Below are 17,080 nucleotides of genomic sequence, written 5' to 3'. Positions count from 1 at the left end.
AAAGAAAGGACTCATTCAAAATCAGTCTGTGGTAGGGCCAAGTCTATATTTACAAATCTTTTGGCACTTTAACCAGGGCTCTTTCTAAATATAAAAGATAAATTATGTGTGGTATTTTGTTTTTTTCCCCCCTTTTGGGATGCTGATGGTAGAGAAAAAACATTTGCTTTACAAAAACTTCAAAATAATATTTCTTTAAATAGTGAGTTACTATGTTGAACCATAAAGTGCGCTTAATTACCATAACATCATAATTTAATATATTAATATGCTGTCAATATTCAGTAGCTATATACTATTAAGAAAACTTAAATATCAATGTCTATCTAGACATTTATGCTTTGAATCTTCAAAGCATAAAGACTGAAGATGTCAGAAAATGAGACAATCCAAAATATTAAAAATGTTAAAAGCCACAAAATATTTATTTTATTTACTTATAGGTATACTATATATAGTGATTTGACATTCTTAAACATGGTTTTTAAAAGTTAGCATTTGTATCAGCATCGCCATTGTCATTTCAAAATCTTTAACCTTAAACAGGATCCCAAAAAGAGTGTTCATTACTTAATGGTTCATTCAAAGCAAAACAAAATAGGGGGAAAAAAGACTTTTTAATGACTTTAGGTACCAATTTAGAAATTAGTTTTACCTCCTGGAAAATCTAGTGGAAAATTGGTGGAGCATGTAATAGAATCATTGAATGTTAAAGATTATAGAGATGTTAGAGACCACTTAGTCCAAAGACCTTATTTTTTATAAGAAACTCAGGTGGCAAAAGATGGCATGATTTGTCCATCATAAGTGATAAAATTAATAGTTTATACCACTCTAGCACTTAAAGAATATTACTTAAGATAAAATTTAAGCCATTATACTGCAATTACCAAAACAATGTACTTTTACTTTTCTCAACATATATCAATAGATCCACTCAAAATGCACCATATAATCTCACCTTACAGGTTACAGTTCCATAGACCTGCCACATATCTTCTACATCCCGTTTATCATACTGCATGGATTTCACTTTTTCAGTGATAGAAACAGCAACGTGTGGCTTTCCTTTGTAAGTACCAACTTTCCATGCTGGTTGGTTGGGGCTTTGATTTAGTGAAAGATTGCTAAAATTATCTACTGAAAAATTGGTATCCAACAAAGTGCCAAATGGACAAACATGCAAAAGCAAATCAGGCAGTTGATTCACTTTAGTACTAAGATCAGCTTCAGTCTTGGGCCCAGAGTTGATAAAATCAATCAACCCAAAAAGTAGATCAAAGGCTTGTGAGATTCCATTAATGCTAATGAGTGGTGGATAAGTAGACAAAGTTTGCTCAACTAGTGGAACACTAACATAAATCAAGCCATTCTTCTGAAGGGCAAGAACAGGCCACAGTTCTTTTCCTCCTATTGGAAGTCCATAGACTGATGCTTTGCTGATTCGTGAACAGCTATCACGGCTCTCCACAAAATCCTTATCATCGTCCAATAACCTGAGTTCAAAAAGCAGTGCTTTACAGAAGGACTCATCTTCTGGCAGAGGAACATAACTTGATCCATTGAAGGTTTTAGCTCGTTTTTCAACAGTGGGATACCTTCTGAATCAAGAAAGAAAAGCTTATGTTATTCCCAACTCTGGCTGTTCTGTCAAAATAGGAAAAGTAAAGTGAACAGAAAAAATCAACTGTTAATTGCCTGATACTTTATATCTTCTTTATTTTTATCTATTCTTTCACAAAATGAGTTGTCATTTTAAAAACTGAAAATGTGAACAAGCTTGTTTTCTTTATAATTTTTTGTTGTAGAAATGGAAGAAATTTGCCTTAGTTTTATACAGATAACTCAAACTTTTTAATCTAATGGGTAGATTTAAAAGTAGAAGACTTACAAATTAAACTAAAAACACTCTTTTCATTCTCTCTCTCTCTCTCTCTCTCTCTCTCTCTCTCTCTCTCTCTCTCTCTCTCTCTCTCTCTCCCCCTGATCCTGAGGACACAACTTACCAATAAATAAATAAATGTTTAAAAAATTCTTTGTGACTATATATTTTATATACCAGACACATCAGTAATACATTGGGGGGGGGGGGATAAGATACTGTCACTTGACTTTCACATATTCTAGAATATTATATAGTCTTACTTTTAAAAGTTCTTTGCTACTATGGGAATACAGACCAATCTCAAATACTGTAATCATTAACTAGCTGAATGACTTTAAATAAGACCTTTAATTTCCCTAGGCTTTGGTATCTTTACCAAGAAAATAAATGGGTTGAATTAGGGGTCCTCAAGTGTCCTTTTCAGTTCTAAAATTCTGTGACTGAATATAGGGTAATGCATTATATTGTTGACTTCTTGAGGGCAAGGACTGTCTGTTACCTCTCATTATCACCCAGTACTTAGCAGAATGCCTGGCATATAAAAAGTGTTTTATAAATGATAACTGACTGACAAATTGACAAATCAAATCAAATCTAGACCCAACATGGGCATTTCGGTTGGATTTGAGGCTTTCCTTGGAAAAGAATGCAAGCATCAGAGTTGAAAGAGACCTTAAAGATAACTTTGTCCAATACTCTCAGGATGAAACAAAAAAAATGAAGCTACAATCAAAATCCCACAATTTGAAACATATCAGATTTTTAAAAGAAGTGTATGCAGCAGATAAGACCCAAGACCTTGTGACCCTGTATGGAGTTTTCTTGGCAAAGGTATTAGAGGGGTTTGCCATTTTTTTTCTGCAGTTCATTTTGTTGATGAAGAAACTGAGGTAAACAGGGTTAAGTGATTTGTTCAAGGTAACAAAAAAAGCTAATGTTAGAGGTCACATTTAAACTCAAGAAGATGAGTCTTCTTAACTGCAGACCTGTACACTACCCAGTGCCACCCAGCTGCTCTAATCTTGATTTACTTATCCCTAAGGTTTTAAAGTTTTTGCTGTGAGAGGGATAGTTTGCTAGATTAAAAATCATTTGTCTCACTAAATTCTACCAGTGGCTAATTGCCTTTCAATATAAATGCATGATGAAGACTCATCCAATCACTCTTTTGAATTATCAGTGTAAGAACAATGAAGACTTTAAAAAATCCTAATTACCTTACTAAAATGAATTATGTAATTCTTCATAGGACCACAAAATTAGAATTGAAAGGGAACTTAGAGATCATAGCCTGAATCTCTCTTTTGCTGTTGAGAAAAATGAGGCCTGGAGATTAAATAACTAGCCCAAAATCATGGAGGTAGTAAATGGCACATCTGGGATTTGAAGTCAAGGTTCTCTGACTCCAAATCAAAACAACCCTGATATAAAGATTAAAAAGTGAACCTAACCGACTAGAGTGCAAAGCTATTCAAGAAAAAAATAACTAAGCAACAATCTTTGTGTCAAATACCAGGCATTTTCACTGGTGCATTGCCAAGCTGTTTTACTTCATCATCTCCTATTAGAATTCTTCTCTTCTGTTAAGTCACAGCTCATGGGAAATGTTCCTCAAAAATCTTTCCCGAGTCTCCCCAATTCCTACTGCTATCCTTCCTTAAATTTATATTTAATCTATATACTTTTATTCTTCATTTATTTATGAATGTATTTCTTTTCCTGTTAGACTACAAACACTTTTAAATTAAAGGCTATTTTATTAGTGTCTAGTAGGGTGCTTGACATTAATAAATGCATGATGATTGTTAGATTTATAAACGAAATTAATCTTGATTAACCCTCAACCTCCTTTCAGGATTAATACTTTGCTATGATTCTTTAAACAACTAAGCACAGAATTAACTTTTGTTTTTTATTGAGGAAAAAGATGTAAATATTTATCAAATACTGACTCATTTATTTCCATTTTTCATATGCTTAATTGGAAAAAAATGCTGGCTATTCAACCACTAATTAATCCTCACTCCAAAAAGCACAATGTTTCAATTTTCATCTGTTATAAGTCATTGGAATGAATAGGTCCTTAATGATTGATTACCTAAGCACCCCCCAGCACAATCCCAGCAGGTTGTCCGTACTAGGTTTAGTTTGTGGATTAAGAAACTGAAGCCTAAAGAGATGAACTGACTTGTTTAAGGTCTTACAGGTAAACGGTGAGCAGAGGAGTCCAGGTCCTGACTCCAAACCTAGTGTTCTTTCCTTTATTCTCGATCTCCGTTCCGTTCTTTTCTCTAACTCATTTGTCAAGTAAACCAAGCATCTGATTATCCTGTCAATACAGAAATCTGTGCAGGCGCGAGGCAGCAGGCTGAGTGCTGACACACAGCCCTCTCCAAAGGTTAAAATGAGGGGAGCTGCATTCGAATCTGACTTTCGTCTGCCCCGGGGCAGCAGTCTCCTGCGCCTGGGAGAACAAAACGAGGTAAAACCGGTATCCTGCGCCTGCCCCGTCCCATTTACCTGGAGAATCTTACTGCCCCACCCTGCGGGGCTCCCGGTCCGTGGCTCACCAGCCAGATCGCCCGCTGTGCCATGGCCAGCCGCTAACGGACCGACTCACCGCCAGTTTCGGGCAGCGCCGGGAAAAAGCTCACGGGGAGAGTGCCAAGGGCTGGCTGCCCGCGGAGGCCCCGAGGGGCGGCCGCCCCCTTCACCGTGGGGCTCCGGCCCAGCGAGGGAACGGGACCCCTTTAATGGCCCCGAGGCCGGCTCCGCGGCACCCGCATCGGCCAAGGCACGCCACATCCGCAGAGGAGGAGGAGGAGGAACGACAGGCCCGGAAGGCTCTGCCTGCGGCGGGGATCCCGGGTGAGAGTCTGGGCTGCGGAAGCGCCACTCTCTCCCTCACGGGGGCACTTCCGGGACGGTGGCCCGCGGGGCTCAGAGGTCAGCGGCTCCCAACGCGTCGCCCGGCGGCCTCTTCCTCATTTTCACTTCGCCTTCCGCCCTTCCCAATCGCCCGCCCCCGGAGGAGTCGTTCCCGGACCGGCGCGCGCAGCTCCACTTCCGGCGTGCGGAGGCGGGGTCAGGCCGAGCGGCGCGGGCGGCGCTGGGAGGTGGCCGCTGAGAGGCGTTAGCGGTTCCGCTTTATGGCCGCCCTCGCGCCGGGCTGGGCCGACGGGGACCGCGGCCGTGCCGGGGCGGCGAGCTAGCTCGCCGCGGGGCTGTGCGGGCGGCTGGGGGGGCACAGCATGTGAAGCCGGAGGCCTCGTTCACAGGGAATCCTGCTGCGAGGCGGAAGCCGGGCGCAGCCTGTCGGCATGGCTACGACGGCGGAGCTCTTCGAGGTGGGTCTCCAGCCCCGGGAGCGGGAGGCTGAGGAGCCGGGGGACCGCGCCAGCCTGCGCCCACTCGCCCTCCCCGGGGATAGGGGCCGGGGGGGAGCTGGGGGCGGGGAGGCTCGGGGTGGGGGAGGGGAGCCCGGGTCTGAGGGGTCCCTGGGTGGGAGGGGGCTTCGCCTCGCCGCTTCTGCAACTCGAACGCAACTTGGAAGGCTCACCTGATGGGAGCAATCCTCCGGGTCACTGGAGGAAACGGGGAGGGCTGGCCACAGGGCAGGAAGGAAGGGCAAGTGACGGCGGCCTCTTAGGTGGGGGGCCCCCTGAATGTGCTTACGTAGTGGGGAGCCATCGGAGCTGGAAGGGAGCCCCGGCGGGGTGACTGCTGCTAGTCGAAATGCATCTCTTTGTGCTGTGCACTTCGGGGCTGGAATCGGGCCCTTTAGTTGTAGAAGTAATAGGAACGCGGGCCGAGCAACGCCGAAAATGGGGCCTTTGTGACAGACAGCCTTTAAACTTGATAGGATGTAAGGATAATGATAATGTTTATGAAGTCAATTGGATTCTTCATCTGGAAACTCCTTTTACTGATCTCGAAAAATAAGAAAACCCCCAAACAAAAGTTCTATATTGCATTTTATCTTGGGGATTGTTACTTCAGGTTCAAAGCTTCAAGTACTAAGTTGCAATAAATGGAATTTACAAACAAAATTATTCTTTTTGGTCTCAAATTAGTTTGGCAACATAATTCATTTAGCTTCTTTAATTCCTCATACCCCATGAGGAACATTATCATATTATCAATAAATAAGTCTTTAAACTTCTAATTAATTTAATTTTGTTAATAGCCTCATGCCGTCTGATGTGGTAGGAGAATTTGTGGTCATGCTGATAGAATGAGTTTTGTTTTTTGAATTGTGAAAAGTTTTTGGAAGAGGGAAAGCATTTGCAGTTTTATTTGAGGGGCCTAATTTCAATGTCAAAATTTGTGACAGTCAACAAACCAGAAAAATACAAGAAAGCATTTGACTGATAATTGAACTCATGGTTTGACAACTCCTGTTGAAGTTATTCTTGGAACTTGACAGTTATTGAATCTATTCTTTGCATTTGGGTTTTAGGTTAGAATGGATGTTTATTTTTTCTACAGATAGTTAAGTTGAAAATATGTTAGTGGCTTCTTGTTGTTTAAATAATAGTCTCTCTTGTCTTGGAACTTGTCATTTAAGGGATATAATATCATAGAACATGAATATGCCAGTGTTACTCTGTGATGGTAGCAATAGGATGTGTTTGTGTGAGGCAAAATCTTTTTTTTTTAAATTTTTTTGTTTTTTTAGGTTTTTTCAAGGCAAATTGGGGTTAAGTGGCTTGCCCAAGGCCACACAGCTAGGTAATTATTAAGTGTTTAAGACCGGGATTTGAACACAGGTACTCTTGACTCCAGGGCCGGTGCTTTATCCTTTGCGCCACCTAGCTGCCCCACGAGGCAAAATCTTAGAGCAGTTCTGCACTTAGAGTTTGATCTTCATTTCTTTTGTTTTCTTCTTTATATTAACTTTCTGTGTCAGCAATTTAAACATTTTTAATGTTAACGTTTGACTATGATAAAATATATATTCATTCAAATATTTAATTTTTTTTGCACAGGAGAGTGATATATTCAGACCTGCACTGTAGAAGTATTTTGGCAGTCTTGTGAAGGGTGACCAGTTAGGAGGGGTTTTTTTTTTTATGCTATTCTTGTTGAGAGACAATAAAGGAGTGAACTAAGTTTGTTGTTGTTTGTCCTTTGTTTTGTGAAGAGCACCAGTGAAGTCATGGGTGATGTCTTGACCTGCACTTGAATTGGATTTAAGTGAGGTAGAGTTGCACTAAGTTGTTAGCCTCACTCTCACTACCAATGTCATTGAAGTCTAGTAGCAAGAGAGGTCAAGGCAGCTTGGTGATAGCCCAAGATGCAATGGATAGCCTTGGCATCTTTGTTGTCTAAGGTCTAGTGCTCCACAGTACCTGTTTTAGCCATCTTCACAGCCATTGAAACAAATTGTTCTCTTCCACCTATTCCACCCTAATTCACCTAAACTCATTTAATACCTGTAAGTTTTTCTAAGCCTGGTTTAAGCCACCTGCTGAGAGATTTTATCAGGGTATGGCCACTATACTTGTAGAGATCCTTGGAGCTGTTGGGTGAAGATGGATGAGCAGCCCTGAAAAAGAGCTCAGCAAGCCCTCACACCAGAAGTTCTAGTCCTCCCCCCCCAAAATATACTCCATAAGATCAAATAAAGTAGAAAGGATTAGAGAGAGGACCTAGATCTATGATTTCATTAGGATATTCATAAAGACATTCTAGGTCTCTTTACTAACCTAAGTTATCACATTGTCTTCAGCTTATAGTCTTGGAGAATTGCCTGACTAAGCTTTATGCTCTCCATAGTATCTACTTCAGCTGCCTTCGTGATTTTTTGTAGCAAATTCTCATCTTCTCATTCCATCAGGGAAAAAATCTTCATGTGCTTGGAATAGACATCCCCCAAATCACCAAATTTGATGCTTTTCAGTTACTCCATCTGGTTTTGCCTGATGGCTTAACACCTTGGTAAAACATCTGCGCATGATAAAGCTTCTTGCAATCACAGGTGAGAGTTTTTATAATAGTCATAATAATAGATGAGAAAGAAGGTCTTGAACTAAGTTGGGCTTGGCAGCTATATAGATCCATGGAAAAAGAGGAGGAAGAATAAAGAATGGTGCTAAGGGAGTGGCTAGGTGGCACAGTGGATAGAGCACTAGACCTGGAGTCAGGAGGACCTGACTGCACACATCAGATTCTTAATAATTACCTAGCTGTGTGACTTTGGGCAAGTCACTTACCCCCCCCCCCCATTTTTGCCTTGCAAAAACTTTTAAAAAATGATGCTGTTTTCCTATTTTTTCCCCATTGTCAGGCATCAAACCATTTCTTTTTCTATTTAGACCATCATTACCTTATTTCTACATGTTTTGAATGCAGAGAAAGTTCTTGATATGAGAGGTTATTGAGGTAGAATATTCTTTTGAAATGATTTGACTATGAACTTGAAAAGCTAAATGACTGAGAATTTGGTGTGTTAACAAAAGTTTGGAAGTTTGATAGGGAAAGAATTAGAAAAAATATGAATTCTGTTTGTATTATTAGGTTTAAAATGCTGGTGAGATGTTCAGGTAGAATGTAGAACTGGAGTTCAGAGATGAAGCTCTCTCTATATGTATATATACACACATATATGTATATGTATTTATATGTATATGGGATTTTTCTGTACAGGTATGATAAATGAGTCTATGGGAACAGATGAGCTCCTTAAGGGAGAAAGTCTATGAGAAAGTGCTTTGGGGACACCCCTGTTGTGAGAAACAGATAATTCAGAACAGGAGACCAAAGTCAGCTAGAACTAAGAGAGTGTAGTGTTGTGGAGACCACAAGAAGAAAGATTATTCAAGATGGAGGGAGTGTTGATGTCAAGCTATGAAGAGATCAACTAGGATGAGGACTGCAAAAAAGCCATTGGAATTAGTAATTAAGAAGCTGTTGAGCACCAAGGAAAGGACATTTTGAATAGAGTATTATCACATGGCTGATTCCATTATAAAGCAGAAGAGTATTGTAGTGAATCAGTGAGTAGTAAAAATTATTTTTTTTTTTTTTGGTACAAAAACCTAGATGTGTTTACAGAGAGCAAGAGAGAAGTTCATGGATAAGGAGAGACTGAAAATAAGATAAGGGAGGCTGTGAGGCAAGTTTTTAGAGGATACGGGAGAAGGTGGTATCAAGGACACAAGTAGAGGGCATTGACCTTTGCAAGGAAGACTACTTTTATTTTGTGGACTAGAGCAAAAGGGGGAAGGGCAGATGAAGATATAGAGGGGTTTTGAAATGTGAAATAGGAGAGAAGAGGGAACTGAATATAGATAGGAAAGCAGATTATTTGCTAAAGAAGAAAGAAGGGAGCATTTGAAGTCTTGAAGAAATAAAAGGTTCATATCGCAGTTTCCATATCTGTAAAATGAAGTGGTTGGGCTAGAATTCAAATCTAATATTCTATATTTCTACTTGATATGATATAACAATCTGTTTTTTTAGCCTTTGATCCCTCATTCATTTGTCCAGGCTAAAATAGTCAACAAGCACTTATCAAGTGCCTCATATGTCCTTGGCTCAGTTCTGGGTGCTGCATTGACAAAGATGAAAATGAAATTAACCCTACCTTAAGTGGGGTAAATACTGTTACTAGAAGAAACAATGTGTACATAGCTAGGTTTATACAAAGCACATACATTCATTAACATTAAAGTAGCATGTGCAAGATACCAAATGGTATTGCCTCCATACTTTTTAAAAATTACAAAGATATGACTCAGGTGGTATTTGATGATGTTCAGGTTTTACCATATTGTGATGCTGAAAAATCATGTCTGATAAAGAACCTTATAATAATTGACTGCAAATTCTCTGTCATTGTCGCTATTAAATTTCATCATTTCCTTAAGGATTGAATCTTTGTTTTGCCTTTAAAGTAATGGAGCTGGCATTATTTGTAGTGCTGAACTTCAATCAGGAAATTGGCTTTCAGATCCTCCTTCTGTCACTTTATAGCTTTGTGACTATGGGCAAGCCAGTTACTCTTCCTGATCTTCAATTGCTTCTTCTGTGAAATGGGGATGATACTCTAGTACTATTTCACAACACCATTTTGAGAACTAAAACAAATGAAATATAGTATGTAAAGATTTTCAATGTTTAGGAATTAGTTTTTATTATTTTTCCTATATACTTGTGCCATGCTATCTATCCCCTGAAGCTGCCATTCATGTGACTATTATCCTTCAATTGAGTCACTTTTGCTTAAAATAGTTTAGAATTCCTTTTTTTGTAAGTTTTTCCAGAGCCAGTTTTCCATTCGACTATAGACTCTGGTCTCATGACTTTGTAGTTACAAGTTGCTCAGATTTAATCTGTTCCCTTCATTCACCTCCCCTGTCCATTTGTTAGATTTAGTGCTTCCTCTCAGTGTTAGGGTGCTTGTCTTGGGCCAGCAACTGAAGGGTTTAGGTTAGTGATGTCTTAGAGCCAAGACACCCTGAAGAGAGAGAGAGAGATTGTAAATCCTGATAGAGGCAGATCTTCAAAAGAAAGTTTTTAGGATACCAGGAATCAGAATGAAGTTTGTTTGTTTAGGATCTGCCTCTGGTGTAAATGAGCATAGATTTCTGAGGTCCATATATGTGTAAGTAACTGAAAGTTAAATTGCGGAAAGTTGATTCTTGCCTTTTGACTGGAGATTATCTTTATGCTCACATAGACACCACCCTGATCAAGGGGTTTTTAGCACTTCTCACCTAGACTCTTGCAATGACCAGTAAGTAGCCTTCTCTTTGGGCATCCTGCCACAAATATCTTTTGATTGTAATCTATCCTTCACTTAATTCTTTCCCCCAATTACATGTAAAGTCAATTTTAAAAAGTTGAAATAGAAAGAGGATTCAATATGAAACCAGGAGCATTGTTTTTGAAAAATTCTGTAATAAAATACTACACATTATTTTTAAAGCTACCCTGCTTTTCTTTGCTTTTTTTTCCTGAGTTGCCTTTTGTTCTGTTATACACTTTTTTTTTTATCCCTTCTTCCCTACCCCATACTAGAGAAGGCCATCATTAGACACAGATATGTATGTTTGGGAGTATTTATTCACAGTTGTTCTTGAACTAAATCTTACTATTACTGGATAATGTTCTCTTGCTTCTGCTCATTTCACTCTTCATTATTTCCTTTAAGTTTTTGTATGGGTTTTCGAAATCACAACTTGTTTAGCCATTCCTCACTTGATGGGAATCCCCTCAACTTCTAGATTTTTCCCCCCCCAACAAAGAGAGCTGTTATAAATATTTTAGAAATATTAGTTCTTTTTCTTTTCCCCGATTATGTTGGGAAAAAATCTAGTAGTGGTATTGCTGGGTCAAAGGGTATAACTCTTCAACCTTAAGTCCAGATTATTCTTCAAAATGGTTGAATCAGCTCACTGTAAGGCCAACAATGTATTAGTGAACCAGTTTTTTCCACATCTATAAAGTAAATTTTTAATATTAATTTAAAAAGAAATTTGAATTCCCTATTCTCTCTTATTCCCTCCACAATATATTATGTTTGCATATAATAGGCAGAATATTTCAGGCAGAAATATTTCTAAGCTAAGTCATGTTGTGAAAGGAGACTTGTAAACAAAACAAACCAAAAAAAGGTCACAAAAAATAAGGTGAAAAATAGCATTCTGTGATCTGCATTCTGATTCCTTCAGTTCTCTGGATATAGATAGCATCTTTCATCATGAGTCCATGTATTCCATCACAATCATATACCACAGACTTGTTCATCCATTCCTCCAGTTGATGGGCATCTCTTCAGTTTCCAATTCTTTGCCACCTCAAAAAGAGCTACCCCAAAGTGTTTTTCTTAAATGCAGGTCTGACCTTGTCACTTCACTTAAATACTTTTATTATTTATTCATGTCATTCTTTCTGTTCTCTTCCTCCTACCCTTACCCCCTCCTCCTCTCTGAAGTTACAGTTGCTCCCTATTACCTCTCAAATCAAATGTGAACTCTTTCTGGTACTTTAAAACTCTTCACACGTGCTTGTTTCCTACCTTTCCAGTCTTCTTACACTCCCTTTTCCCTGCCAGACTAGCCACATAGGCCTTGCTGTTTTTCACATATTACACTTCATCAACTGTCCCTACTCTTTCATTGACTACTTCTTGTATCTGGAATGTTTTCCTGCATTACCTCTTGGACACTTTTTATTCTTATTTCTCCATTGTTACTAACAAGAAATCTTCAAAAAAAAAAAAAACCCTCTGTGTGTTTGCTGGATTCTAGTAACCCAGGGAAAGAGAAACCCCATTTGGAAGCAATAGGAAGGAACTAGGTAGGCCAATTTTCCAGACTAGATGAAAGAACATGAATGAAGGGGCAGCTAGGTGGTGCACTGGCCCTGGAGTCAGGAGGAACTCAGTTCAATCCAGCCTCAGACATTTAATAATTACCTGTGTGACCTTGGGCAAGTCACTTAACCCCATTGTCTTGCAAAAAGAAAAAAAATACAAATGAACAGGAAGCTACTTGGATTCAAGAATTGTTACCAGATATTTATGCCAGTTTGAGACATTTCCTCTCTTAAGTTTCCTAAATAATCTGCTTCAGTCCATAAGAGTGATCACCAGTAGCTTGGGGCTCTAATCCCTGTGCCAGGCAAAAGGAAGAAGAAGGGAAAAACATAATCTCATTTGAGTGGAATTGTAATTGGTGTTCCAAGTTGAAACTTTTTATGACATTATTCCATAAACACTTTAAACCACACATTAACTTCTCTAGCTAACAGCAGCACTAAAGCATATTGTTAGCTGAGAACAATGATGTGTGCTAAGGACAATGACAAGGGCTATTTCAGTTATTGGGCAAGAGGAAATATTAAGAAACATTATGGGGGGCAGCTGGGTGGCACAATGGATAGACCACTGGTCCTGGAGTCAGGAGAACCTGAGTTCAAATCCAGCCTCAGACATTTGATACTTACTAGCTCTGTGACCCCATTAGAAAATAACAACCAAAAGAAAGAAACATGGGTTAATTTGACTGTTGTGGACTGATCTACTATTTATAGAGTCAATTGAAAACGACAGAAGTAATCAGAAGGGAAAAAGCTATGGGCATACAAGTAACAAAGCAGATAGCATGAGAGTAGCAAATGCAAGAAAGGAAGGTCAATAGAAAGAACTAGTAATTTACCAAAGACTCCATCCAAAAAAGGATGTGGGTGTGGGTGTGTGTATCTATATATCTGTATATATATGTAATTTTAAAAAAGCCCCAGAGATCTATACATAAATGCATAAAATATAGGTAATAAGATGAACTTGATTATCACTTAAGGACTATATAATTCAAGCCCCTAATCATTGAAATTGAGTGAAAAATGATTATGGAAATGTTGGTTATTCCTTATTCTGAAGAAACAAATGTAATAAAAGGGGCAATATCATTACATATAAACAACGGTGCACTCATGTGGGGAAATTGGAAAACAATAATAATAGAGAATGTTTGTGTGAAGATCAGTGCAGAGAAAGAGGAAGTGTTGTTATGGGAGGAGCTTATACATGACCCAGTAGGAAGAAGATATATATATATATATAATGAGTTCAGTAAATTGTTTCTACTCCTGGCAGATAGTAATCATAGGGAACTTCAAGCATTTAAACTTAGCGAAAAGTAAACACTTAATAAAAGTGAAACTTTCTGCTAAAAAGCAAGATCAACTGATATATTCTTAAATTTCATTTCAATTTATTACATTTTTATTAAGCACCCATTATATGCGAGGCTGTTTATCAAAAGGTACAGAAAAATGACATGGGGTACTGCTATCCTGAAGTTATTGCAAGTAATTAAAAAAATGATTGTGAAATAAAAATTATGGGAATATTGAAAGGATTTGGCTTTTAGGATTTAGAGTAACTGAGAAATAAGTAGGTGAAAGCTAGGCATAGTTTGCATATCTCAAATTTGAGGACATAAGTTTTAAACATTTCAGAAAAAGAGTAGGTAAGAACCCATGGGCAACATTATACAAAAGAATGGGATAGTGTCAAGAATGAAATTATTATTTATGTTGAGGGAGGCTTGGAACTGAAAATGGTATGAAAACAAATCAAAAATAAATTAAAATTTAAAAATGAAAAGAGGATTTGTTTGATTCAAGAAAGTTAAAACTTGGTGTTTTAACCTGTATTTGTTATAGAGGTTGATTTTTATCCTAGCTTACCTCAACCCTGGGTTTTGCCCAACCCTGTAATAATCTTTATTTATTAGTAACTGCTTAAACAGGAGGAATAGGATACTACTTCGGAAGATATCTTGATTAGGGCAGCTGCAGGCACAGCAATTCACACCAACATGGGAGAGGTTGTATTTTTTCAATATTAAAAGGTAAGTGATGTGTTTAGATCTGTCATAAACAAATAAAACGCTTGGCAGATAATGAGAATTTTTGAGTAATTGTGAGATAACTTCTGTGGTACCAAAAATGCCAGAAGGAAATTGAGTGCCAGTTGATTGGAGAATGGGTGAACAAATGAGGTATATGATAATGAAATATATACCACAAGAAACTATGATTATGAGAAATTCAAAAATGTTTGGCCACCTGGTTCAGGAAGAGATAGTGAGAATGGTATGAATACAAAAGAGTGCTATGAACCTAAAAGAATAAAAGTCATTGTGCCATTGAAACACAGTTGACCCTGCTAAGAACAACAGAAAGGGCTTTTTCCCTTATCTAGTGGACTAGAGGATGGCAGAGATGAGATATTGGTGTCCTTTGGATGATGATAACAGATGATGAAGAGAAGGATTTTATGTTGCTGTTAGCCATTTTTTTTCTATCCTCCATCTAAAGATGAGTATTATTATTATTATTATTATTATTATTATTATTATTATTATTATTATCATTATTATTATCATTGTTTATTTTTTTATTTGACCTGTGATTTCATTAGGATAAGAAACTTCCAGATGATGAAATTTTCTCTATTTAAATAGGTAGACATTACTTTCTGCAAACTAGTTTTAGTCTAAATTGATAGTCTGAGAAAATTATCCAAAGCCCTGAAAAGGTGCTAAATGACTTGCCAGAGTACCATTGCCAATCTGAGTTAAAGATGGGACATGAGCCCAAATTGAGGACAGCTCTCTCCCTCCATCATGCTAGTATTTCTCAAACTTTTTGGACTTAGGGCTCCTTTACTCTCTTAATTATTGAGATCTTTTCTCTCAAAACTTTTAAGTGGGTTATATCTGTACTTCTCATATAAGAAATTAAAATGTCTTAAAATCATTATAAAAATAGCTTCTCTCAACCACATTTTAAAGATTGCCCCCTCAGGTCATGTTGCCTTGGCAGAGAAAACAAAAAGTCATGATGAATAGGTGAGATGCATAGTAATGTCCCAGTTTTTTAAAAGGAGGAGAGTGTATTCTTCAAATTATAGGTTAATGAACTTGTTTTATTGGCAAAATATAGAATATTATTAAAGGGATGATCACTAGGGCTCAGTTAATATCAAATTAATTTTTTTAACATGGTATTATACTGGTACATCAGGATATACTAAATATATCCTGATTTATAGTAAATCTTTAGTACCAGGATTTCAGGATGACATTTGAAAAAAATTTCTAATTAACTTCTTTGCCCAGGGTGGAAAAATGTGTTGCTGTCTTCCACATTTCTATTAGACTTGAATGGAGGCATAGATGTCAAGCCTATCAGTTTCTTAAATGACATAAATGGGAAGAGATAGCTAACATATTGGACATGTTAGAATGATAAGTTGTTAAATAAGTTGAAATGTCTAAAAGGAAAAATATATGAAATTCTATTTGGATTTAAAAAACATTCAATTTCTAGGATGAGAGCTAGACAGTAGTTTGTATGGAAAAGGTGTGGGGGGGTATTAATGGGCTTTAGCCTGAATATGAGTAAAGATGCCACATTGGCAGCTGAGGAAAGCTTAGGAAATCTTAGGCTTCAATAATAAACATATGATATACAAAACAAGGGAGATTCACAACTAGAATATTGTGTTCTGTATGCCTGGGAAGAGATTGATTAACTGGAGTGCAATCCAGAGTTGACTTAAATGAGATTGCACCATAAATATGGAGTATCTGTTGAGGAATTGGGAATGGGTAGTTTGGTCAAAAAAAAGGCTTTGCAGGTTTGAGAGAAGGCTAGAAGAGATAATTGCTGGCTTCAGTTATTTGAAAGGCTATTTCAGACTTGAGACTTGAGAACTCATTAAACTTTTTTACTTGTATCCAGAAACTAGAACTAGGAATGGCAGATGAAAGGTTCAGAAGGCAAATTTTGGCTAGATATCTTGAGAATGTTGAAGAAAGAAATTCTGTTCAGGTATTGATAGATTGGACTTGAAGACCACTGAAGTCCTTTCCATAATATTCTATGAATCAGTTACTCTAGAACAATGTGAACTTTTTGGAAAGTGATCTCCCAATAAGTTAAGCATTGCCTGTGATTTCAAAAATGGTACGTTCCTGAGTATTCACATAATAAGCTTTTAATAAAAGTTTGTCCTTAATTATATCATTTTAAATTTAGGGAAACTTATATGATTAGCTGAAAGATAATGAATTCTGTTAAAGCAGCATGCATTTTGAAGCTTTATTTGCTTTACATCCTAACTTTTTTTCTATGTGAGCATAATCTTTCTTTTCATTCACTGGAAATTGTTTATATTTTAAGGTGTTTTACTGTTCTTATGCTTTATGAAGTAGGTAAATGATATTAAATAATGTTTTCAAAAGCTGCTATCATTCCCTAAATTCTTAAATCAAATTATATCCAGATAATGTATTTAAATATTCTTAATAGCAATACTGCCTCAACTTCCCAGGTAAAGCCAATATGATCATATGAAGCTAGGAACCTCCTAAAGCATTTTCTGAAACAACTTTGATTAAAGCCTCTAAATAGATTCTAAAGTGATAGAACCCACCAAAAAAAATTAGTAAAACAACTTTTCAGTGAGATATCTTGGAGGAACTTCAGGAAAAGATCTGTTTCATGGTTAAAATAGGAGTATAGCCCAGTGTAGACAGGCAAGATAGGAAGCCAGCAAGAGGCCACAGCACAGCTAAGGTCCTGACACACCTTGGCCATCAGTGAGGGTCCCAAGTCCAACTCAGCAAGATTTCTAGTCCAGAGAAGCTAGTAAAGCATTGGGCTACCCTAGTG

General features: G+C 37.8%; 2 protein-coding genes across 2 annotated transcripts in view; one reads left to right on the top strand and one right to left on the bottom strand.

Annotated features, from left to right (window-relative positions):
- Positions 1-422: 422 nt before the first annotated feature.
- LOC141522434 (AP-5 complex subunit mu-1-like) lies at positions 423-4,498 on the bottom strand. The gene is made up of 2 exons (XM_074235890.1): positions 4,406-4,498; positions 423-1,601 (listed from the first exon to the last, which is right to left on the bottom strand). Exons 1-2 carry the CDS (start codon positions 4,477-4,479, stop codon positions 938-940), a joined length of 738 nt encoding a protein of 245 aa, XP_074091991.1. The 5' UTR covers positions 4,480-4,498; the 3' UTR covers positions 423-937.
- Positions 4,499-4,977: 479 nt separating this feature from the next.
- The window catches only part of EXOC5 (exocyst complex component 5), a 55,039-nt gene continuing 42,936 nt past the window's right edge, over positions 4,978-17,080 (top strand). The window contains exon 1 of the mRNA XM_074235889.1: positions 4,978-5,232. Within this exon, the coding sequence (XP_074091990.1) occupies positions 5,206-5,232 (27 nt within the window). The 5' untranslated portion in view covers positions 4,978-5,205. The remainder of the gene's footprint in view (positions 5,233-17,080) is intronic.

The sequence above is a fragment of the Macrotis lagotis genome, chromosome 4, assembly GCF_037893015.1.
Source record: "Macrotis lagotis isolate mMagLag1 chromosome 4, bilby.v1.9.chrom.fasta, whole genome shotgun sequence".
NCBI classification, from domain to species: Eukaryota; Metazoa; Chordata; class Mammalia; order Peramelemorphia; family Peramelidae; genus Macrotis; species Macrotis lagotis.
The sequence above is the reverse complement of the archived record's forward strand: the minus strand, read 5'-3'. Positions and strand labels throughout refer to the sequence as shown.